This window comes from Cervus elaphus, chromosome 30, assembly GCF_910594005.1.
Source record: "Cervus elaphus chromosome 30, mCerEla1.1, whole genome shotgun sequence".
NCBI lineage: Eukaryota > Metazoa > Chordata > Mammalia > Artiodactyla > Cervidae > Cervus > Cervus elaphus.
The window spans coordinates 2,428,773-2,455,185 of record NC_057844.1 but is presented as its reverse complement, the minus strand read 5'-3'; the positions used below and the strand labels follow the sequence as shown (position 1 = coordinate 2,455,185).

Below are 26,413 nucleotides of genomic sequence, written 5' to 3'. Positions count from 1 at the left end.
TAAATAACTAGAAAAAAGTTACAGTGGGCATTTTGCCCAGGAATTACTTTTATTTTTAACTGATTGATTTTTTTCCTTTTTGCTTCCATTTGCATAACTGTCAATCCTCTTCCTTTCAATAAATATTTGTTGACTACTCACACTCTAAAGGCACATTGCTGGGCAGAGATTGTACAAATCAGCAAAATGGTATTTGGTAGTACTGACTGCTTTCTTACAGTGAGCCAATCTTCCTCAGAGTGAGGACAGTGTTAAGGTATCTGTGTCCCTTATCTGTGAACTGAGACTGTCCAATGAGTTGAAGAGCTTCATATGCTTGACACTGTCCTTTCATTACTTTCTTCTTTTTCTGCCACAGGTCAGCACCCCAGTTCTCTGTGCTGAGATAGATTAGAACTGGAGTCTCCATAAGCTCAGGAAAGGGATGTATTTTCCCCTTTTCGCAATTGTCAATTGAGATGTTCTAGGAGTATAAATTAGAATCCTCAAGACAGTTATTATTGCAGTCAAATCCACTTTATGCACCATCCCTAGTATTGCTTCCCAGGTGGTGCTAGTGGTAAAGAACATGCCTACCAATGCAAGAGACATGAGAGATATGGGTTCCATCCCTAGGTTGAGAATATCCCCTAGAGAAGGAACCAGGCTATCCAATCCAGTAGTCATGCCTGAGAAGTCCCATGGACAGAGGAGTTTGGCTACAGTCTACGGGGTCACACAGAGTTGGACGTGACTGAAATGACTTGGCACCACAATATTGCTTCAGCGATGCTACTTCATTGGCAAGATTATTCCTGGTGTCTACATAAAGACACATGCAGAGCACTCAAAAAGACAAAGGCTTTGGGAAAAGTTTTCAATTAGCAATAATCTCGCCTCGGATAAACCTCATTGGCTTCGATACTGCCACTGCGCAAAGCTAAGACAAAGGCTTTGGATTTTATTTTTAATACATGTATTCTACACCATTGTTTTAAAAGAAGGATTTTTTTTCTTTTTCCTTTTAACTACCGTTGATAGAAGCATAACTGCCAAGAAAACTTTTTTCTTTTTTTTAAATAGGGTCAAGGCATCTAAACAATTAAGTAATGCAAATTGTTTCCTCCCTTGTAGCTGAAATTACTTTGTTGCTTTAAATTTCCCAATCCAAATTAATGAACAATTTTCTCTGTAGTGTAAGAATGGACTTGGCAGTGCAAAGATCAGAGAAATCTCTTCTTCATTAAATTGGGCAAAGAAGACTCACTGGTCCTCAAACTGTTAAATGGATATTAGGGCTTTTAATGAATGGAACATTTATTTTTGTGCCAGCTCAACTAGCAACATTGACATGATTAGCATACATTTTGGCAACCATTCTAGCACAAGGTGTTAGTAAAAAGGGGTTTTTATCTTTGAGCTTAATTTACTTTAACTTCCCTTGTTATAAATGTTTTTAGTGTGGATGAGATGTTTTTGTAAAGGAAATCCTGGCACAAGAAGTTATCAAAATATGTCCTTTTATTAGTGTTAAAGGCATTTTTTAATGCTAGAGATGAAATTTGTATTCCCAAACACATGAACCTCTTCAAATTCAGAAGTGAATTAAGTATTTTGCTATTTATACTGATAATTAAATCATTGCAAATGTGGAGGACTGCTTTTTTTTTTTTTCTTTTAATGGTGCTGCTTGTTTCACATGTAGTTCTTTCCTGTAAAAAAGAGAAATAGATATAAAAATAACTGGTGGAGAACAGTTTCCTCCATTGCTCTGTATTAATTACAAATGAAGTTTGGAGGGCTATATCAATTATGAATGAAAAGTTTGGGGAGCTAAATGATCTTAGTTTCTTAGCTCAGTTGGCTCTCAAACAAAAAGAATTTCCAATAAAAGTATATTTCCCTTTTGTAGCAAGAACTACTGTTTCATATCTTATTATCTTACTTATTTAAATTGTCAAATTGAAAATAAGAAAATGAGTTAATACATATTCAAAAGATCTTAAGTTTTTGTATTCAATTTTTTTTTGCAATGTGTTTTTATTTTAAAATCGAAGTTTATAACTGAGTTAATAGAGGATTTGCAATTAAAATGAGTGTTTATAATTGATTCTAAGTCATAGTAAATAAATATGCATGTACACATGCATGGCTATAAATTTTCATATGAACTATCAAGTACATAGCCATAGTCTTTGTCTATGATACACACACACACACACACACACACACATATACACATATATATATGTTTATAACTTCACATATGTTTAATAATTTACCCAATGTTTATTTAAGTAATAAATTAGTATAACGTATACTTTAGCATAACATAATATTTACAATTTACTCACATTTATCTTTAAAAGCAGATGAATGCCATTAATGGGCACTTCAGTAAAACAACAAACCCATGTTCAAATACAAAACAGTAGAAATGAGAAAATTATGAAAATATATACCTTTAATTTGAGACATATAAACACTTTTGGTACAGTACAGACACATGATGCCAAAAAGTAGAATGATCCAGTTTAAGCTAACAAACTATTTGTTTACACAGATAGTTTTGCTATAGCTCTCATATAAAATAAAATTTCCAGCTCACACAATGAAGTGAGGGTGATTAATCACTGATAAACCAGCTTGCTTCACTGCAAAGCATTCAGTAAAAGCTAAATTATCAAAGAGGTCTGCTGCTGGGCTTACAAATAAACTCTTGGAACTAATCCAAAGCCAAAGAAAGGAAGCCAGAAACGGTAGCCAACAAACCTAAACAACAACAAAACGATAAGTATAACTTTCATAGAAAAGGCCCTGCTAAAACAACAGATAGTGTCCACCAGCTTCTAGAATAATTTTAATAAGATTTATGTTTTTTTTAATGTAACACATGAATTTAAGCATATAAGTTCTAACACAAAGCCCAAATATAAAGTACTACTGACGAGTTGTGAAAGCATCAAAATGTCATAAACACCTATTAAATAACTAAGGATTGAAACATATCTTTGCTTTCTTGGATGTAACTTCTAGTTACATTTTCTGTAAGAAAGAATTCCCTGTAATAATAGTAAATGCAGTGGTAAAGCAAATAGAAAGCCACGAGAGTACACAGAAAGTGAATTATTCTTCAGCACATCAGATCTTTAACACATGGCAAAATATTTATCCTTGCTAAAAAAGAACTGTGCTTCTTCACAGATGACTTCTTTTTCAAATTAAAGATGCCTTCTCTTTCAAATTATATAGGATGCATTTGTGAGGTGATAAACATTCTGTTTACAAATGCATTTATTTTCTTTTTAATCATATATTTAAGTAGGGTGAAATCCCATTTAATTTCATCTTTGTTTAATGTTAAAAACAATATAATTAAAATAGACTTTTTCATTAATTTCATGTACAACTGTCATGTACAATACCTTAAAATAGTTCCCTGCAAAGGAGCAGTTGAAGCCCTCTTGTGGTTAAAGGAATTTTTAGACAAAAAATGCAATGTACATTTTCTCACCTTACTCCTAGGTTTTAACAATCATCTGCTTGGTGTATGAAAGCTGCAAATCATGTCCAAGATTTTCTAAATAACAGCTCCATAGCTGTTAGTACCAATTTCATTTAAAAATGTCTGTACACATATTATAACCTCTGATTTTGAATTTAAAAACCTGTAAACTGCTATTTACAATATAGTACAAGTTATAAATTAGATGTCCTTCATTGGAACTGCCATCCACATTCTTATTTTGGTGGTGAGAAATCCCCAAAGTCAGCTGAAATATCTCTGCTATCCTACAGCAAAAAAATCAAATATTAGAAATAGCCATTGGTTTCCTCTCTCTCATATGCAAGTCAATTCTTCCTTTTAATGGAGTCTGTACTTCCAAATTGTCATCCTCCCTATGGTGTTTCTTCTCTCTCCTTAAACAGATATATATGCCCATCCCTGTTAAGAACGTGATAGAACTCAAGCTTATTACAGATAGAGCCACTAAGGTGGGCATACAAGACACAGATTCAGCTTTTCTATGAGTTGGTTCTATTGAAATCTGCGGTTCTTTCTCCTCTATGCTAATTTCTGGTTCCTTTCTTAAAAGATTCTCAATGTAGCTCTCATTACTGACAGTGTCATTGACAAATAGATTCACCATGACTGTGGAATGGAGAGGTTCTGGATAACCATGATCACTCACTCTCACCAGTAAACGATGGAGTCCATAATCTGTCTGCAGCAATGCCTCCTCCAAAGTAATGTTGCCAGTTTTAGGGTCAATTCTAAAGGATTCAGGCCTAGGCCCTCTTCTCCCTATGATGCTGTAGGCTATGACCGCATTCATGCCTGTATCTTTGTCAACTGCGTAGACCTCTGTAACTAGTGAGCCAGGGAGAGTAGAAGGCAACACCAATAAGTAAGACATGTTAGACTGAGGAAATAAAACGAGAGGTGGGTTGTCGTTAATGTCTAGAAGGAGAATTGTGATTTTTGCAGTAGAGGAGAGGGGAGGCACACCCCCATCGATGGCTTCAACCCACAAAGTATAGGAGCTTTGCTGCTCTCTGTCCAAAGAGACTTTGGCTCTTAGCATGCCCTTTCCAGTGTCTATGACAAAAATATCACTCTGGTTCACCACGGAGAGAGCGACCCATCCGTTTTGCCCAGTATCAGCGTCTGTGACACTAATTACTCCAATTTCACCGTATCCTGGAAAATTTTCTGGCACAAAGAAGCTGAAGTCCTTGTTGATGAACCTAGGGCTGTTGTCATTTTTATCCAACACTGTGATAACCACAGTGGCTACTGATTCTTGGGGTGGCTTCCCAGAGTCAACAGCTCTGACCGTGTATCTATACTTTTCTTTCTCCTCTCGATCCAACTGAGTAGAAACTGTCAGAATTCCTGTGACACTGTCCAAGGAAAAATATGATGGAGCATCAGATCCCAGAAAATATGAAACTTGGCCCCTCTCTCCACTGTCAGCATCTGTAGCATCTAGCTTAGCCAAAAAGGCATTGGGTGCATTATTTTCTTCAATGGTTAGTTCTACCAAGGGTTGAAGGAAAACAGGAGCATTATCATTGTCATCTAAAAGTTGCACTTTAATCATTTTTTTGACTTGAAATCCCTCAGAGTTCCAAGCTACTATGGCTATTTCATAGAATTGCTGTAGCTCGTAATCCATAGGTTTTGTCGTTTCTAGAAGATACTCGTTACTGTATGGTTTGTAGGGCAATAACCTAAATGGTCCTTCACCATCCAGATGGCAGTTCATCTTGTATTTACCTTCTGGATCTCTTATGGTAAAGAATGCAATTGGAGTGTTAGCAGGTTCCAATTCTTTCAGATAAATAATACCATCTATCTCATTTGCTATATAACGAGGGATGATTTCAGGTGGCCTGAAAATGACTTTGATAATAGTCACCAGGACAGTGATCACAGCAGGGATGCAGCCTGGCCCATTAGCAAGGATGGTGAGCTTGTGTGTTTGCAGAACACTTCCTCCAATCTTACTGAAAAGTGTAATGACCCCGGTGTTTTCATGCAAATGGAATAAATCCTTGGATGCTTGCGGAACTTTCTGACTGTAAGAGTAGGTGATCTGAGCATTGTTTCCCAAGTCTCTGTCCACAGCCTGAACAGCTGCGATCGCTGTGCCCACAGTAGCATTCCCATACACAGTGACGTTGATTTGTGAGTCTGTGAAGAGTGGGCAGTTGTCATTAACGTCAGTTATGCCAATGGTGAGGGTGGCACTGCCTAGCAGTGGTGGAGACCCACCATCCTCAGCTATGATGACGCTAACATACTGGTCCTGGGTCTCTCTGTCCAGCTGTCCCATGACGATTAGGTAGGGGGTGCGCTCCCCGCTCTCATTCTCCTCCACGTCCAGGGTGAACATGCGATGGTAGTCCAGCAAGCGGTAGGTCTGAACACCGTTAGTGCCCATATCTGGGTCCACGGCAGGATGCTCTATGGCCAGCCGGGTGTTTACAGGTGCATTTTCTGGGACCCAAACTGATATTTGAGAAATAGGGAACCGCGGGGCATTGTCATTGACGTCCCGGATAGCGATTTTTACCTTCACAAACCTAAAGTATTCCTGAGGCAGGACTAGGACATCCAGAAGCAAAAGACAAGAGTCAGCAGAAGGCGAAGAGGAGATGGAAATGCTGCTCCCCCAGGCAGTCCCTCCGCCTCCTTCAAGACACAAGGCTTCCCGGTCGATCTCCTGGGCAGAAGTGTGCAGCTCTCCGGAGCGGTTGTCTAGGGTCACGTACTGTCCGCTCAGCCCCTGGGAGGCCAGGCTGAAGGAGAGAGGAGGGTTCCGCTCGGCGACGCGGTGCTGCGGAGGCTGAGACTGCAGGTCCTGCCCCCCGGCGCTGGGCAGCAGCCGCAGGTCCTCTGCCAGGCTGCCGATGAGCACCCCCGCCGGCAGCCCCTCGTTCAGGCTGTACAGAATCTCCGTGGCCCGGCTGTGACTCGCTAGGCAGCTGAAAGGTCCCACGAAGAGGAGAAACAGAAGCAGATGCTGAATGGGGCGGTGGGGTGGGGGGTGCGGGGCGGGGGGGAGAGAAAGCTTGTTACACACACGTGGAATCACAGAGCCTGGAGTCAGAACACGTGCCCCGGGCTCCTTCCGGCTCCATCCCCGTTCTCAAAGGCAAAGGCTCCAGTCAAAACAGGGTTAAGAGGAAACTTGCTGCAAGGGAGAGATCTGCGCGGCAACGCTGTCTCCAAAACTTATTTTCTGTTTACTTTCCGCACCGCACCCCCACCCCGGCTCTAGCCGGTTCCCTATCACCCTCACTCGGCAAACCTTCGGAATCGCAAACCATCACGCACCCCGGGAAGCGTGGTGGCGGGACCGCGCCGCCCCTAAGGGAGATCACCAGGGCCGGTCACGGGGAGGGAGCGGGCTGGTAGTGGAGCGGGCCGAGAGGTGGGCTCTCTATTTTTTCCCACTGAAGTGTTTCTACAGCTAAGGTCCCAGGAACGGGAAATGTCTTACATCCCTTGCTATGAGACCGATAACAACAACAACAACAACGATGAAAACATAGAAACTCTAGCCCCTCGGGCTCCCTAATCCACTAAATAAACGCTTTACGTCTGAAGAATTGATCTTCGTTTTAACACGTACCTAAAATCAAATCGAAAAGATCTGAATTTCCACCCCATGATAAGCTCTCACTAATCCCCCTCCCTAGGAAAAGAGAAGCAAACGCGGAAAATGAAATGCAAAAACAATTCGTCAGTTTCAGCAGACAGTTAAAGCCAGATGCCGGCCGCAGAAACCCGTCTATCTTAAAGCCGTATGAGCACACCCTAACCCCCTTTACCTCGTCTCCTTCCATTCCTCCTTCAGAAACTTCTCATTACCCAAGGACTTGCCTATTCCTTGCTAAAATGAAGAGACATCATCCCAAACTCTCTTTCCCTCCCCTCAACCTTCCCGGGAAGTTTGGACTAAGGTAAAAGGTTTGAAAAACATCAAGGAGTAGGAACCGCACCACGGTGCTGCAACGTGCCAGGGCCGCGGGACTCCTGGACCTCAACCCTTACCGGCAGGCTTCCGTGGCTGGCGCTGCTGCTAGGACAACGGAGACTCCCCATATCCGGGCTCGGGCGCCAGGTCGCCCGACTCCAGCTCACTGCCCGGGCCCGCGAGGCGCACGCATCCCTGCCGCCGCGCATTCCCCGGGAGGCTGCAGGCTGCTGGCTCGCGCAGGAGGGCGGCAGAGGACACTCCCTCTCTGGGCATGCAAATCGCGGGGGGAACTTCAGCCAATAGTCCCCGGCTTGTCAATCAAGGCCAGCAGCTCCGGGAGGACAGAAAGCCGTGGGGGCGTTGTGGCACGGTTGTGATTTCCTGCTCCGGACGTGGGCACGTCCAGACCCGGCCTAAGGAGCCGGAGCGGGGACTTGCCTCGGAAGACCGAGGCTAGGCTCTACCTGGCCCGGCTCCGGGCGCGTGCCCCCGGCCTCTCTCCTCGCAGCACCAGTCAGGTCCCAAGTCCACAGGTTGAAAATGTGAGAGGGAGATTTAGATTAATTAAATAAGTCTGCATTTATATCCGAATAGAGCATAGAGAGTAAATAAGCATGCATTCATATCCGAATGGAGAGTAAGTATGCATTTATATCGGAATAGCAAGTCCGCGCTACGCAGCAACCACAGGCGCGATCCCCAAATGCCAGCTTTGCAACCAGTTCATCGGAGACTTGGATTCAGCAATGTTGGCAAGGAGGAAGAAACCCCACTTTCTCTGCGGAGGGAAGGGACTTCAAGCTCTTTGTAAGGCGGTCTTAAGCTGAGAAGCAAATATGGGAACCCAGTGAATATTTCAATATGCTTTAATTTTGAAGCTTCGCTGTTGGTGGCTTCTGCCAGTTTCCTTGTCGTAGGCGCAAGCGTCCCTGGGTGTCTGCCTTGTGGTCTTTAAGAGAGTCGCGGCTTCTGGTTAAGGTAAACAGCCAAAGGGGAGGGTGGAAACTATTGCCTGGTAGCACAAGTGGTTCTGCCTGCAAGCAATTTTACCATATTTCTCTAAGGAAAAGAGGTGGATTTTTCTTTTCTTTTCTTTTTTTTTGCAGGGCACTTACTGAAGCCTGGGGCTTCCCGCATAGCTCAGTTGGTAAAGAACCTGCCTGCAATGCTGGAGATCTGGGTTTGATTCCTAGGTTGGGAAGATCCCCCAGAGAAGGAAATGGCAACCCACTCCAGTATTCTTGCTTGGAGAATCCTGTGGACAGAGGAGCCTGTTAGGCTACAGTCTACAGGATCGTCACAAGAGTCGGACACGACTTGGCGCTATCTTTCTTCTTTTTCTTTACTGAAGCCTAGGCTTTTTAGAAATCAAGGCTACTTTTCAGGTTATTACTTTTTTTTTTTTCTTGGAATGCTTACTGAGAAAGGAATACTGGAGGAGTGTGGTGCAAAATGCTTGAATAGCCCCTCTGACCCTGGCACTAAATAGACATATGACAAAATTCTAATTTATAAAATCAGGGCTGGTGAGAAACCACAGTGTATTAAGTCTGTGAAACACTCTTTGATCTGCAGGGTGCCTGATGGGAAAGACCATTGGCCTTTCCCCGAGTAGACATTTCCATTCATCACTAGGTTTTCATATATCCCTTGTACTGTCTTAAACATGAAGCCCTCCAGTTGAGTAACTAACCACTGAGCCTGGAATAGAAAAGTCTTTCTGTTGGGTTGGAGAAAAATCTGACATCCTATGTTTTCCATAGGATCCACTTTAATTTTTTTTTTTCCTTCTACTCTATGCTGAATAGAATATAAATTGCTTAGCAGAGCTAATTGTTTTGCTTCTGGAACTTCCTATTTTCTCCTCATCTGTACTAATCCCAGAGACACGGAAGTCCTAAATATTGATGCCACACTACATCAGAAACCTGGTGTGTGCAACAGCTTCTTACTGCACTAATATGGCTATACATGGAGTTCACAAACAAAACTTCTTATGATACAAATCTGGCTTATAAAATTAGCTCCTTTAAGCTCTTTGAAGTGAACTTTTTAATGCTGATGAAGTGATAAACACACTTGAACATGTGCATGTAGGTGTAAGGCCATCACACAGCTGGTAAACAAACATCCAGGGAAGGATGCCTCTCCTTGCTTCTTCAGCTTCTTGTTCTGCCCCACAACTGAACCTTTACCACAGGACTGGTAAACAGTTACTTTGGGATCTGCAGTTGAAACATATCCAACTTCAAAAATCAGTAGAAAGCTGCTTCTGAAATGTGTTTAATTCATGTCTTCACACAATGCTCACAGCTTCTGAAAGTTTGGGGCACATGACCAGAATTAGGCAATCCATCCATAGTCAGGATACATACAGCTTAGACACACAATCTGAATTAATTCTGCATCTGTACAGATAGCAACAGTGGTAGACCATATTCCCTTACAGCTCATCCCCTCTGCAACAGGTTAAGATTACTCACCTATTTTGGTGAAAATCTGGGATTTGTTTTCTTTAATTTATCCTTTGTCCAGAAGGACACTACAATCAGCAATAATTTTCTCTACTGTTTTTATAAAGCATGACCATATAAATTATAAGTCAAAACACAAAAATTAAACATTCTGGAGATAATGTTTGGGACAGTAATAACCTCCTTTGCTTTAAGTTGCTGTGGTTATTGCAAAGTTCCTGCATGGAAGTTTATCATCAAGGCCAGCACAATCTGGGGTAGCATCTTACATGACACATTCCAGACTGTTAACTGAGCTACTTATTATCTTTCCTCTTTGGAGATCTAAGTTAAGATTTCATGCAGGTTTAAACTGTAAATGAGCTTAGAAATAAAAAGAAAAGAACAAATTCCTTTTTTTCTTCTCTTGTATCTTCTTAGTTGGCACTGTGAAAGTGTCCCCAAACTCCTGCTCCTTATGAGCCAGCTCTGTGACCTGCCATCTGGTGTCACATATTTCTAAGGATGACTTAGAGAGCTTCTATGCTATTAACCCCTTGAAAATAATACTTATGAACTTCTCAGATGTCTCATTTGCTCTGGGCCTGCTTCCCAGGTGTTCTATAAAAATCAACCTAGAAGAATAGCTAGATTATAAGCCTCCCAAGCTTATTTTTTCTATAGACAAGGAAAACAACTTGATGAAATAGATGGCCCTGAGCTGAACCAGGGGATTTGGATACCCTTCTCTAGGTTGTTATGAAGTTACTATGTGACTTTAGGCAAGCCATCAGATCTCTCTGCTTCAATTTCCTATAAAAATACCCATACACACTACATACACATGTATGAGGGAAATAGCTTACCGAATATACGTCTTTGATAGAAATTGCATAATGATACATAGATTAGTTTTATCTTTATTTTATTATAGTATAATGCAGAAGGTTAATAATAATTTTCATTTATTGCAAGTTTAAAACTTCTAAAATTGTGAAGTGTTATGTGTTCCAGGTAGTTTTTGTTTGTATTTTTCAGTTAACTCTGTTATATCATTTAAAGTATTTAAATGACAGTATGCTATCCATAACATTTCATGTGATTAATGCATATACAGACAGTTAAACTTATTTTGAACCACATTCTGGTGATTCAAGATTATAAATAAATACAAATTAAGCATATGGCCTTATTTTAAGACTACTTTATGCAAATAAAGACTACATTGAGGTACCAACTCACACTATTCAGGATGGTCATTATGAAAAAATGTACAAATAAGAAATTATATGCATGAAGAAAATGGAACCCACTTCCACTGTGGTGGGAACCCAAATTGGTACAATTACTGTGAAGAACTATATGGAGGTTTCAAAAAACTAAAAACAGAGTTGCTATATGATCCAACAATCCTATTTTTGGGCATATATCCAGGCAAACTATGATTTGAAAAGACACAAGCACCCTTATATTTATAGCAGCTCTGTTCACAGCAGTGAAGACAAGGAAACAACCTAAATATTCATTGACAGATGACTGAATAAAGAAAATGTGGAATATTACTCAGCCACAAAAAGTAATGAAATTATGTCCTTTGCAGCTACACGGATGGACCTAAAGATTATTATGCTAAGTGGAGTAAGTCAGAAAGACAGATACCAAATGATATCACTTATATGTGGAATCTAAAATGCAACAGAAATGAACTTACTTACCAAACAGAAACAGACTCACAGACATACAGGACAGACGGGGTTGCCAAGGAGTAGGGAGTTCTGGGAGTGGTTGGTTTGGGTGTTTGGGACTAGCAGATGGAAACTATTATGTAGAGAATAGACAAACAACAATGTCCTATTATATAGGACAGGGAACTATATCCAAATCCTGTAATAAATCAATATAGAAAAAAAATGCAAAAGAATATATATATATGTGTGTGTGTGTAACCGAATCACTTATACCAGAAACTAACACAACATTGTAAATTAACTATATTTCAATAAAAAGGAAAAAAAAAGATTATTTTATTTTTTGCTTGTTAATACATGATTTTAGCAGTCACTTTAGATGTCTTAAAATATGCTGTATATATGTATAATGTTTATGTCAATATGTAATAAATGTGATTATTACAGTATATATGGGACATTTAATAACATGTAAATGTATTGTATAATCATTGTAAATATATGGTAAAGAATCTCCCTGCAATACAGAAGACCTGGGTTCAATCTCCAGGTCAGGAAGATACCTTAGAGAAAGGCATGCTCACTCACTCCAGCATTCTTGCCTGGTGGCTCAATAGTAAATCATCTGCCTGCTAATGCAAGAAACATGCGTTCAATCCTTGGGGCAGAGTCAACAAGTATTTATCACTCACCAACAATGAGAAAAACACTATTGTAGGCATAGATTTGCTATTTGAGACCTTTTTGAAGTAAAAACCTCTTTAGTCAAATATTGTTTTGTAAACACGTACATGTGCTTCCCAGGTGGTGGTGTGGTAAAGAATCTCCCAGCCAATGTAGGAGATGCAAGAGATATAGGTTCAGTCACTGGGTTGGGAAGATCCCTGGAGTTGGAAATGGCAACCCACTCCAGTATTCTTGGCTGGAAAAACTCCACGGACAGAGGAGTCTGGTGGGTTGCAGCCTGGCATGGGGTTGCAAAGAGTCAGACACGACAGCGCACACACACACACACACACACACACACACACATATACACACAGACACGGACTTCTCAGTGTTTGGCTAGCTTAGATCATCTCACAACTTGTAAACAACATATATTATGATTTTTTTTTTTTACTGATGTATATGTGTATACTTGAAAGCATGTGTATACTTGAGAGGGTCTGAATAACTTTATGAATCTCCTAGTTAGCCCTCATTTTACATATTAGTTGAGAGCAAGAGAGATGGTCCCTAGCTAATGAGAGTCCTCAAAACACTATTTCTTAAAATAGTAGTAGATTTTGGCCTCAGGATTATCGCCCCAATATTAGAAGATAGCTTAGTAAAAGACCATTTTGTTTTTTCAAATTATCTATTATTTCCCAAACCCTATTACTAAACATTGCCATAAGTACTGGTTACTTTGTTTTATATTTTACTAATTTTACAAATTCACAAACTTTTTAAAGAAATAATAATAGCTTCTCTCATAGCTCAGTTGGTAAAGAATCTGCCTGCAGTGCAGGAGACCCAGGTTTGATTCCTGGGTCGGGAAGATCCCCTGGAGAAGGAAATGGCAACCCATATCCAGTATTCTTGCCTGGAGAATTCAATGGACAGAGAAGCCCAGTGGGCTACAGTCCATGGAGTCACAAGAGTCAGACGAAGACCTACTGACTAAATGGTCATCATCCCTAATTTCAGTAAATTATTGTTCAAGTAAAACAAACTTTGAAAAAATCCTATTGTTTTTCCCTACACAACTAAGAAATTAATTGTAAGACTAATAGAAAGTAAAAACATTGGTTCTTCTGCTAAGAAAACTGGATACTTAAGAAATAAATATGTATTTATCTTGCATTATTTGTATGAAAAGGGCACACATAAGCTAATTTACTGTAATGCAAAATTGTATTCTAAAACATTTACCACTGTACTGTGCAACTTATAAATGTGACTTTTGTTAAGCATTGGTCCATTCTGAATACTACTTTCCTTTTTGTTTTAGAAAACTTTGTATAAATAGATTTCACATATCACTTCTTTTTCCCTGCTTTCCAAGAGGAAGGAATGTAGTAGAATTGAACTGTCTTTTTATTTCCAGAACTCCATTAGCAGCACTTTAAAAAGGATAAGTATAGCTGGATGAAGTCATCAGAAAACTCCAGGCCTAATTTTAGATCACATTTTCAACTTTCTCTCCTTATCCTTAAAATAAATTTCAAAGTCATTTTCGATTCATTTAAATTTCACATTCTTCCTTCTCGCTTCTGGTGGAGGTGATAATGAGCAGTGAAATCATCAAAAGAAAGGTAGCAGGATTGAGGAGAAGACTAAATGAAGGGCATGCAAAATCCACAAAGTGGATCAGCAGTTGCTGAATAATGAACAGTTAACCAAATGCAGTTTATTGATGATGTGTATGTATCATCTAGCCTTGTTCCCTAGAGTCAGCCCCTGGGAGAGTTGAAAGAAGGGAGAAGTATGGGCTTTGCTGAGAATGAAGCAATTTTAAGCTCTATAAATTAGCATAGAAATTAGGTCAGGGACAAAACAAATCTATTGAAGGAGAAAAATCATTTGAAATTTCATTTTAGGACACTGATCCTGTTTCCTATATCCTTCAGGTACCTTTTCTTCACTCTCACAGATTGAAGTGTTACATTGGAAGAAGCTTAATGAAAACTTGTCCTCCTATAATATTTTACACCGATTGATGGATCTTTTGCCTGGCTTTCGAAAATCTCTTTTTTATCTGAGTCTTTGAATTTAAGGTGGGATTGCTAAAAACTGCATGACTGTTCTGATCTTGGCATACACTGAATTAGTGTTGTAGGGTTAATCAAAGTCTCTGTCAATGATGTAAAAAGTCAACATGTTCACAGTAGTATCCCTACGACCACTAGCTTCCCCCTGGGTATCTTTGTAGAAAGAAGGTACAGTTGCTGACCTCAATTTCATTTACTGCTGACAGGTACCAATCATTGAGCACCTAAGTTTTGCAGGTGCATGGTGAGCATTATCTCTAATCTTCACAAGAAAACTGAAAGTTAATAATCCCATTTTTAAGAGAAGAAATCTGAAATTCTCAGAGGGTAGTAGGTTGCTTCAGGTTACATAGCGAGGAATTAAGCCAAGTTAGAATTAAATAAGGAAAATTTGGTACTTTATTTTAATTTCACAAATCCTTCTGTGTATTGGTGTTAATCTAATATTCACTAAGATAAGCATGTATGTTGTATGTTGAATATGTGAATGTTATCAACAATGGGCAGAATCTGACAGCCACAGAATCACTCCCAAAATACAAAACTTGTGAAAAAATTGCATAATTATGAACTTCAATAAAAATGTATATAAGTCCAATTTATGAAATAACAAATATTTTTTATTTCCTTATTTAGACTATCAAGAAAAGAAAAATTTTGTAAATAAACTTTCATTAATGGTTTGGAATTATATGGCAGCAAAACATTTATTTAGTGAAAATAGTGTGTTGCTTGAGAAAAAAAAATTATAAACATCTTAAAGGCCTACCCATTCTTAATCATACATAATACTTAAACCTGATCAAGTTGGTATCAACTTTATATAGAATCAATAATAATAATTATAGTTTTCTTTGTGTATTGCTCCTTTTTATGGATAAATAACTTCTTCATTAACTAGATTTAAGTAGACCACCACTAACAGTAACTGGCTTTTAGTAACAAAATTGCATTACCAACTTTATTTTAAATATTTATATGATCTTTTAGGATTTAAAATAACTCAAAGAAATGCAAATAAGTTAAAAATGACTGGAATAATATTTTTATTACCCATAATTTAGACTTTGAGCAATTTAACACTTACATAGACAGAATAAGAAAGAATGCTAGAAATTGAGAAGCTCACTTGAGAAGCACTTTTTATTCTACTCATACTTAGCTGTTTCAGTCATGTTAAACTCTTTGCGACCCCATGGACTATAGCCCAGCAGGCTCCTCTGTCCGTGGGGTTCTCCAGGCAAAAATTCTGGAGTGGGTTGCCATTTGCTTCTCCAGGGGAACTTCCCCACCCAGGGATCAAACCCACGTCTCCTGTGTCCCCTGCAATGGCAAACAGATTCTTTACCACTGCACCACCTGGGAAGCCTCTAAATAAAATGATTAAGAATTCCCTAAATGCATCATAAGCATGACATATATTTTCTGTGGAAGCAATTTTCCTCATTCTAAATGTGCATGTATATGATATGCTTTATTGGGGGGAAAGAAGCATTAAAACACAGTTAGTTCTACTTCCATATTCCAAAATCTCTTTTTCAAAAGCCCTGAGTCTACTAAAGTCCTGCTAGAGGTTATTAAACTATTTAGTAATCATCATAAAAGACATTTTACACACAACATCCACTAGTCATAAAGCTGAGAAATCTCGGGTACCCTTGATACCTGTGTGAATATTTTAGCATTTCTGTGGGATTTCTGGATCAAGATTGATTCCAGGTGCCATCTCCACATATGTATGTCATAACTACAAGAAGCTCTTGTAAGACTAGATATGGGTCTTTTGAATCAACATCAATGCCAAGGTTCTCCGAGGTGTTATAACAAAGGCTACAATTAATCTCCTTAGTACCATAATTGAAGCAGCAGTGACGTTTTTTGCAAAAGGGCAGGTTTTCACTTATCACATACCATTAAGCAAAAAATATTACAAATCTTGAACCACCTTTATATTTCTCCTCCAATAGGTTTTGGCAAGCAAACAATATATTCCTTACAAATTACCAGACACAGAATGATGGCAGAAACAACATAGAAGGTTCTAGACTTATATTTTTGTGTTGCTGTTACATGATTATGGCCTACTTTTCCTGACTTTACATGTTCATTTTCCACTTTCCCTGATTCTGTGAAACTGAAATGTGCATGAGTGCTCAGTCACATCCAACCCCATAGACTGTAGCCTGCCAGGCTCCCCTGTTCATGGAGTCTTCCAGGCAAAAATACTGGAATGGATTGGCATTTCCTACTTCAGGGCTTCTTCCCAAATCAGGAACTCAATTTGCTTCTCTTTTGTATCATACATTGACAGGTGGATTCTTGACCACTGTGCCATCTGGGATGCCTGAAACTGAAATGTATTTTCAACCTTTAATCCTGAACCTATTTTGTCCTTGCTGAATTTTCTCTTCTAACTTTTTAATACAGGTTCCTCCAAAGGTCTTTTGTTTCCTTCCAATCACTCTCTGGGGAGCCCTTTCCTTATGATTCTATCCACCCATTTAGCCCCGTTCTACAAACACAGACATTTTCTGCCATTAGGAGTTCTGCTTCATTGACTGTGCTAAATACTTTCACTGTGTGGATCACAACAATCTGTAGAAAATTGTTAGAGATGGGAATACCAGATCACCTTACTTGCCTCCTGAGAAACCTGCATGCAAGTCAAGAAGCAACAGTTAGAATGAACATGGAACAATGGCCTGGCTCCAAGTTGGGAAGGGAGTATGGCAAGGCTGTTTATTGTCACTCTGCTTATTTAACTTATATGCAGATTACATCATGCCAAATGTCAGGCTGAGTAAAGCACAAGGTAGAATCAAGATTGTAGAGAGAAAAATCAATAACCTCAGATATGCAGATAACACCATCCTAATGGCAGAAAGTGAGGAGGAACTAAGGAGTCTCTTGATGAAGGTAAGGGAGGAGCATGAAAAAGCTGGCTTAAAACCATATGACCCAACAATCACACTCCTAGGCATATACCCTAAGAAAACCAAAAATGAAAAAGACACATGTATCGCATTGTTCATTGCAGCACTATTTACAATACCTAGAACATGGAAACAACCTAGATATCCATTGACAGATGATGCATAAAGAAGTTGTGACACATATACACAAGGGAATATTACTCAGCCATGAAAAGGAATGCCTTTGAGTCATTTCTAATGAGGTGAATGAAACTAGAAACTATTATACAGAGTGAAGTAAGTCAGAAAGAGAAACATAAATATCGTATTCTAATGCATATATACAGAATCTAGAAAAATGTTACCGAAAAATTTACTTACAGGGCAGCAATGGAGAAACAGACATAGATAATAGACTTGTGGACATGGGGAAAGGGGAGGAGAGGGTGAGATATCTGGAAAGAGTAACATGGAAACTTACATTACCATGTGTAAAATACCCAATGGGAATTTGCTGTACAGCTAAGGAAACTCAAACAGGGGCTCTGTATCAACCCAGATGCGGAGGGAGATCGGAGGGAAGTTCTAAAGGGATGGAACATATGTATACCTATGGCTGATTCATGTTGAGAGGTTTGCCAGAAAACAACAAAATTCTGTAAAAGCAATTATCCTTCAATTAAAAACAAGACAAAATTCAGCATTCAAAAAAGGATCATGGGAAAGGAAGATCTAGTCCCATCACTTCATAAATGGGGAAATAAATATAAACAGTAACAAACTTTATTTTCTTGGGCTCCAAAATCAGTGGGGACAGTGACTGCAGCCATGAAATTAAAAGACAGTTGACCCTTGGAAGAAAAGCTATGACAAACCTAGAGAGCAGATTAAAAAGCAGAGACATCACTTTGCCAGCAAAGGCCTGTATAGTCAAAGCTGCAGTTATTCCAGTAGTCATGTACTACTGGATGTGAAAGGCAGACCATAAAGAAGGCTGAACACTAAAAAATTGATGCTTTCAACCTGTGGTCCTAGAGAAGACTCTTGAGAGTCCTTTGGACAGCAAGGAGTTCAAGCCAGTCAATCCTAAAGGAAATCAGTCCTGAATATTCATTGGAAGGACTGATGCTGAAGCTGAAGCTCCAGTACTTTGGCCGCTTGATGGGAAAAGCTGACTCATTGGAAAAGACCCTAATGCTGGGAAAGATTGAAGGCAGGAAGAGAAGTGGTCAACATAAGATGAGACAGTTGGATGCTGTAATGGACTCAGTGAACATGGATTTGAACAAACTCTGGGAGATAGTGAAGGACAGGGAAGCCTGGTGTGCTGCAATCTATGGGGTTGCAAAGAGTCAGACATGACTGAGCAACTCAACAACCACAATAAGGAGAAGTTACCTGGACCTGAGTATGCCTTTCTCCTGGGCGAAAATAGCCTTCTATGAATACTTGTTCTTTCTTAAAAATGGCCTGTTTTAGATCAAGAAATCTAACATATGACAATGCTTCTAGCAGAAAACAGGTAACTGCTGTTGCCATCTTTTGGAGAAAGGCAGAACTGTGGTGCAGAGCTGTGTGTTCATCATTTTACACATAGAGGGCTAACTACTCCTTATCAGAACAGAGGTAAAAGTGTGAAGAAATCACATAGCATTACTGAACACTGTTGCTTGAGAAATCAGCTATCTACCTTTCAAGAGTCCTCTGAGAGCTAATTAGAGTAGTGACAAAATAATAACAGCTACTAGCTTTTGAGCATTCATAGGACTAAGATATATACATATATAAATGTGCTTGTATGTATATACACACACACATATATGGATATGCCCGTACATACATACACAAGTATGTATATGTTCAATACGACTCTCACAATAGCACTATCATATAGGAATAATAATTTCCAATTTAAAAATGGGGAAATTACAGCTTAAAGCATCATGTGAGCCAAGAGCATGTATCTGTAATGTAAAACCTTTCACTCATTACCTTAATTCAGGCACTGTTTTCCTGACTGTGCTAGGCTATATAGTCATACAGGCTGACAAATCTAAGTTGGGGAAGGAGAAGAGAGAGAGAGTATTTTAAAATAACAGTCCAGTTCAGTTCAGTTGCTCAACAGTGTCTGACTCTTTGCAACCCCATGGACTGCAGCATACCAGGTTTACCTGTCCATCACCTACTCCCAGAGTTTCCTCAAACTCATGTCCATCGAGTTGGTGATGCCATCCAACCAATATATCATATCGTAAAATATCAAAATTAAGTCAAATTGACTAATCTGACTTCATGTCCCAATTTCCCCCCAGTGTGTTTTAGCCTATTGCCTCAAGGCACTGATAGTGCCCTCTTTCACTCTGAAAATACTGTGGCTTAGATAATGAGTGTTAAGTCCAACTTAAAGTAAACATACTTGCAAGATTGTTACATAAAATCAATGAGTTATAAAAATATAACTGTTGCAAAGAATTTTATATACTGTAACATGTATATTCTTTTCTGAAGACAAATCTAAGTGGGAGGCAAAAGAAGAACTGTGAGAAGAAAATTACAAAATTGATCATGTTTATGAACAACAGCTTGAGTATAAGATAGTCCAGTCAATGGAAATGCAATACCCACAGCCATTTGTCTTCCATTGTGTCTCTAACTGATGAACACTTGCTTTCTTTAAAAGCATAGATACCTGTCTCAGGGGATGGAGAACACTGATGACCAGGAACTGTTCTCTTCAGTGAAGAGCACTTTCAAACTTTTGTTCTGATAATGTATCAAATCAGGGAAGAGGATGTTCTCCCTAACTGCTGAGACTTTCAAGTATTACCTTAGTCTGGGCACTGTTTTCCTGAATGTAGTGTAGCCTGTTTGTATGGACAATAGGACACTTTGCCTATTAGCCTTGTCATTGTGGTGAGACAGGAAAAAATGGAAACAGTAACTTTTATTTTGGGGAGGCTCCAAAATCACTGCAGATGGTGACTGTAGCCAGGAAATTAAAAGACCCTTGCTCCTTGGAAGGAAAGTTATGACCAACCTATACAGTGTATTGCAAAGCAACAACGTCACTTTGCTGACAAAGGTCTGTATAGTCAAAGCTATGGTATTTCTAGTAGTCATGCATGGATATAAGAGTTGTACCATAAAGATGCTGAGCACTGAAGGATTTATGCTTGCAAACTGTGGTCCTGGAGAAGGCTCCTGAGAGTCCCTTCAACAGCAAGAAGATCAAACTAGTCAATCTGAAGGGAAACTGAGCATGAATATTCATTGGAAGGACAGATGCTGAAGCTGAAGTTCTAATACTTTGGCCTCCACCTGATGTGAAGAGATGACTCATTGGAAAAGACCCTGATGCTGGGAAAGATTGAAGCAGGAGGAGAATGGAGTGACAGAAGATGAGATGGTTGGATGGTATCATCAATTCAATGACATGAGTTTGAGCAAACTTTGGAGATAGCGAAGGACAGGGAAGTGTGCATTACGGCAGTCCATGGGGCTGCAAAGAGTCAGACATGACTAGGCAACTTGATGTTGCTCAAGACCTGGTTTCAGTTCCCCATTCTACAAGTCACTAGTGGTACTACCCTGAGTTTTATTAGAAATTTGAAGACTCAGTATTTCCATTAATAAAAATACCTTCAATTTTTTGTTACTTGCCATTTTCCAGGCACTGCCACAAGGTCATTGCCCGTTTTAGAGCATTTAATCTTCATAACAATCATATGAACTAAGTATTTCTCTCTCATTATTTTAATATGAGACAAAAAAGCTCAGTAACTTGCTGAGATGCAAAATGAGTCAGAGTGCTTCTAGAATTCTCCTTTAATTTGTCCTGTAAAGCAGAATTAAGGGTATTTACCTACTAAGTGGCTGGCTCAGTGGTAAGGAAGCTGCCTGCAAATGAAAGAGACATGAGTTCAATTCTTGGGTCAAGAAGATTCCCAGGAGCAGGAAATGACAACCCATTCCAGTATTCTTGCCTGAGAAATCCCATGGACCTGGCAGGTTATAGTCTAAAGCGTCACAAAAGAGTTGGACTAAACAGCAACTTGAGAGTCCCTTGGACTGCAAGGAGATCCATCCAGTCCACCCTAAAGGAGATCAGTCCTGGGTGTTCATTGGAAGGACTGATGCTGAGGCTGAAACTCCAGTACTTTGGCCACCTCTAGTAATTTGACTCATTGGAAAAGACCCTGATGCTGGGAGGGATTGGAGGCAGGAGGAGAAGGGGACGACAGAGGATGAGATGGCTGGATGGCATCACTGACTCGATGCACATGAGTTTGGGTGTACTCCAGGAGCTGGTGATGGACAGGGAGGCCTGGAGTGTGGCGATTCATGGGGTCACAAAGAGTCAGACCCCACTGAGTGACTGAAATGAACTGAACTGAACTGAAACAACAACAAACCTAGTAGTGGTAAGAATGTAAATTAGAGAGTGCATTTAACTAATTTCTATGACAGTCTTGGCACAAAGTGAGGTTCAATAAATGCTAGCTCGGAAAATGTAACAATATTAGTACTTTCTTTTTAATTCTATTTTTCTTTCTCCTTCTCATCATTTACTTTCACTTAGATTAAACCCCATAGCTGTTTTTATTTCCAGCATACTGCATAATAATTGCTTTTTGGAAATAAATTTTTCTTTAATTAAAGATTCCTATATTATCTACTAAGTTTTTCACAACATGCTTATCCTTCACAGTCCAGTGTATGTGGTTTAATTTATTCCATTTTTTTGCACTTTTATCTATATCAATTTTTATTCCTATGGGTTTTACTGAATTCAGTTCAGTTAGGTTCAGTAGCTCAGTTGTGTCTGACTCTTTGGAACCCCATGGACTGCAGTACGGCAGGCCTCCCTGTCCATCACCAACTCCCCTAGCTTGCTCAAACTCATGTCCATCAAGTCAGTGATGCAATCCAACCATCTCATCCTCTGTTATCCCTTTCTCCTCCTGCCTTCAATCTTTCCCAGCATTAGGTCTTTTCCAGTGAGTCAGTTCTTCACATCAGGTGGCCAGAGTATTGGAGTTTCAGCTTCATCATCAGTCCTTCCAATGAATATTCAGGGCTGATTTCCTTTAGGATGGATTGGTTGGATCTCCTTGTGGTCCAAGTGACTCTCAAGAGTCTTCTCCAACACCACAGTTCAAAAGCATCAATTCTTCATCACTCAGCTTTCTTTATAGTCCAATTCTCACATCCGTACCTGACTATAGGAAAAACCATAGCTTTGACTAGATGGACCTTTGTTGACAACACAATATCTATGATTTTAAATATGCTGTCTAGGTTGGTCATACCTTTTTTCCAAGGACCAAGCGTCTTTTAATTTCATGGCTGCAGTCACCATCTGCAGTGATTTTGGAGCCCAAGAAAATCAAGTCTGCCACTGTTTCCATTGTTTCCCCATCAATTTACCATGAAGTGATGGGACCAGATGCCATGATCTTATTTTTTTGAATGTTGAGTTTTAAGCCAGGTTTTTCACTCTCTTCTTTTACTTTCATCAAGAGGCCCTTTAATTCCTCTTCACTTTCTCCATAAGGGTGGTATCATCTGCATTTCTGAGGTTACTGATATTTCTTCTGGCAATCTTGATTCCAGCTTGTGCTTCATCCAGCCCTGCATTTCACATGATGTACTCTGCATATAAGATAAATAAACAGGGTGACAATATACAGCCTTGAGATTCTCCTTTTCCAATTTGGAACCAGTCTGCTGTTCCATGCTGTTGCTTCTTGACCTGGATGTACAGATTGGTATTAGATTTTTCAAATAATATTATTTATATTTTGTAATGATTTATGAGTATATTATATATCTTTACTTATTTTCCTGTATAATTTTTGGACAGGACAGAATTCACTCACACAATTTTTTTTTCTGGTGGATATAAACCTTTTAAGTATTTCAATATTTCATATATACATGTTTTCAGTGAAGCTTCCTTTATCCACATCTTTGTAAACTTTCACGATTATTTAGTAGAAGTTATTAAATAATGAATATGTATTTAAAATGGAGTGTAGGAGACTTCCCTGGTGGCCCAGTGGTTAAGACTCCACACTTCCAATGCAGGGGTTCAATTCAGTCATGTCCGACTCTTTGTGACCCCATGGAATGAAGCACATCAGGCATTCCTGTCCATCACCAACTCCCAGAGCTTGCTCAAACTCAAGTTCATCAGGTCGGTGATGCCGTCCAACCATCTCATCCTCCCTCCTCCCTTCTCCTCCTGCCTTTTCATACTTCTCAATCCCTGGGTGCAGAACTAACGTCCCACATGCCTCATGACCAAAAAGTCAAAACATGAAACAGAAGCAATATTGTAACAAATTCAACAGAGACTTTAAAAATGATTCACATTAAAAAAAAAAAAAAAAAAAAAACTTTTAAAAAATGGGATGCAAACATTTAATATTTCCTAGTCGGAGAAGGCAATGGCACCCCACTCCAGTACTCTTGCCTGGAAAATCCCATGGACGGAGGAGCCTGGTGGGCTGCAGTCCATGGGATCGCTAAGAGTCGGACACGACTGAGCGACTTCCCTTTCACTTTTCACTTCCATGCATTGGAGAAGGAAATGTCAACCCACTCCAGCGTTCTTGCTTGGAGAATCCCAGGGACAGGGGAGCCTAGTGGGCTTCCGTCTATGGGGTCCCACAGAGTCAGACATGACTGAAGTGTCTTAGCAGCAGCAGCAGCAGCAGCAGCAGTATGGAATATAATTTGCTGTTATTTAGTCATTAAGTTATGTCTGACATTTTGCACCTCCATGGACTATAGCCAGCCAGGTTCCTTTGTCCATGGGATTTCCCAGGCAAGAATACTGGAGTGAGTTGCCATTTCATTCTCCAGGGGATAGTCCTGACCCAGGAATTGAACCAGTATCTCCTGCATTGCAGGTGGATTGTTTACCACTGAGGACCAGGGAAGCCCATGGAATATATCAGTCTAAATACTAGTATAATGGTGTTTTGTTCAGTAGCTTAGTCGTGTCTGACTCTGCAATCTTATGGACTGCAGTAAGCTGTGCTTCCCTGTTCTTCACCATTTCCCAGAGTTTGCTCAGACTCATTTCTATTGAGTCAGTGATGCCATCCAACCACCTCATCCTCTGTCGACTCATTCTCCTTCTGCCTTCAATCTTTCCCAGCATCAGGGTCTGTCCCAATGAGTCAGCTCTTCACGTAAGGTGGCCAAAGTATTGGACTTTCAGCTTCAGCATCAGCCCTTCCAATGAGTATTCAGGGTTGATTTCCTTTAGGATTGACTGGTTCAGTCTCTTTGTTATCCAAGGGACTCTCAAGTGTCTTCTCCATCACCACAATTCAATGCATCAGTTATTCATCTCTCAGTCTTTTTTACCATCCAGCTCTCACATCTGTACATGACTACTGGAAAAATCATAACTTTGACTATACAGACCTTTGTAGGCAAAGTAATATCTAGGATTTTTAATTTGCTATCTAAGTTTGTCATTGCTTTTCTTCCAGGGAGCAAGGGTCCTTTAATTTCTTGGCTTCAGTGATTTTGGAGCCCAAGAAAATCAAGTCTGTAACTGTTTCCATTGTTTCTCCATCTATTGGCCATGAAGGGATGGGGCCATGCCATGATCTTAGTTTTTTGAATGTTGAGGTTTAAGCCAGCTTTTTCACTCTCCTCTTTCATTATCATCAAGAGGTCCTTTAATTCCTTTTTGTTTTCTGACATAAGGATGGTGTCATTTGAATATCTGAGGTTATTGATATTTCTCTCAGCAATCTTGATTCCCTTTGGCTTCATCCATTCCAGTATTTCACATGATGTATTCTGCATATAATTTAGATAAGCAGGGTGACAATTCTTGACATTCTCCTTTTCCAATTTTGAACCAGTCCATTGTTCCATGTCCAGTTCTAACTGTTGCTTCTTGACCTGCATACAGATTTTTCAGAAGGCAAGTAAGGTGGTCTTATATTCTCATCTCCTTAAGAATTTTCCACAGATTGTTGTGGTCTACACAGCCAAAGGCTTAGTACAGTCAGTGAAGAAGAAAAAGATTAATAAATATATCCCAATAATGTTTTTAGTAATTTGCAGTATTTGCAATATATGAGGGCACTCATTTCTTTATTTTGACATTATAATAGATAATGTTGTTTTATTTATTTCCAATAAGATAGGCCCAAATAACATTTATCAGTGTTTTTATTGGAAGAGTAATAGTCTTGGAAAATTTCTTTCAAGTTTTTTTTTTTTTTTGGGGGGGGGCAATTCATTGTTTTTCTTATTGCTTTATAAAGTTCACTATTCATAAGTGATAGGAGAACTAATTTGTCTGTCAAATGTTAGATAGGTTTCTTAACTTTTTGCTGTATCTTGACTTGCATTCCTCCAACAAAGTAACAAGCTCTTCCTATGGATAATAGTTAGCACAGACTGGGAAAACAGTAAAAGTACAATTAATAATTATTAAGTTACCAAAAGCATTAATATCTTTGATTTTAGGTAAATTTAAATATTCTAAAATATCTTCAAGTTTCACTAGCAGCATGGATAATGAATTTCTAGGTATAGGAGATTCTGTCTACTTATGTGGTATTTTTCAAGTCTGCATTTATTTTTTTAATGGCTATAATAATGTGTATTAACATAAATGCTTTTTAACTATAATATGTATTATATAATTCTATTAATTGAGTATAAGCAAATCAATTAATATTTATTAACCAAAGTTAAACTGCAATGTGATTAACTTTATTGAAGAAATATGATATTCGTTTTTTCTCCAAAGTAAACATATTGAAAATTTTATATTCTCAGTTTTGTCTCTGCTGGATGGCAAAGACATCTAGGATGTAGAGACTGTTGGTCCAGCAAAAGCGTCTAACCCACTTGGTTCTTTTCTTGGTCGTTGCACTCTTTAGTAGAGTTCAGCAAAATAAAAATAATATAAAAACACTTTGCTCCTCCAGGGAAAATGTTTTCTTCTTTATGCTTTCAGTAATAGTTCATTTTTGGCTCTACTTTAAACCATGAGAGAGAGAGCAATAAATAAGAAACTGAATGGAAATGAAGATCTTAGAATTGCTTTCCCCACAGAAAGGAAATGTGTTTGCGTGAGGAGTGACTCCCTTTTATTTC

General features: G+C 39.2%; 1 protein-coding gene and 1 non-coding gene across 2 annotated transcripts; both read right to left on the bottom strand.

Annotated features, from left to right (window-relative positions):
- Nucleotides 1-776: 776 nt before the first annotated feature.
- On the bottom strand, nucleotides 777-921 carry LOC122687169. The gene has a single exon (XR_006339063.1). It is a non-coding gene; the product is annotated as a U4 spliceosomal RNA (small nuclear RNA).
- A 2,639-nt stretch (nucleotides 922-3,560) lies between these two features.
- Nucleotides 3,561-8,286, bottom strand: PCDH20 (protocadherin 20). Its single transcript, XM_043892405.1, has 2 exons — nucleotides 7,544-8,286; nucleotides 3,561-6,509 (listed from the first exon to the last, which is right to left on the bottom strand). Exons 1-2 carry the CDS (start codon nucleotides 7,673-7,675, stop codon nucleotides 3,786-3,788), a joined length of 2,856 nt encoding a protein of 951 aa, XP_043748340.1. The 5' UTR covers nucleotides 7,676-8,286; the 3' UTR covers nucleotides 3,561-3,785.
- Between the last annotated feature and the right edge of the window lie 18,127 nt (nucleotides 8,287-26,413).

Coding starts and splice junctions, on each gene's coding strand:
- PCDH20 (XM_043892405.1), bottom strand. CDS start 7,675: ATGCGCGGCGGCAGGGATGCGTGCGCCTCGCGGGCCCGGGCAGTGAGC. Junction 6,510..7,543: donor CCAGCCACGGAAGCCTGCCG/GTAAGGGTTGAG, acceptor CGCCCCATTCAG/CATCTGCTTCTGTTTCTCCT.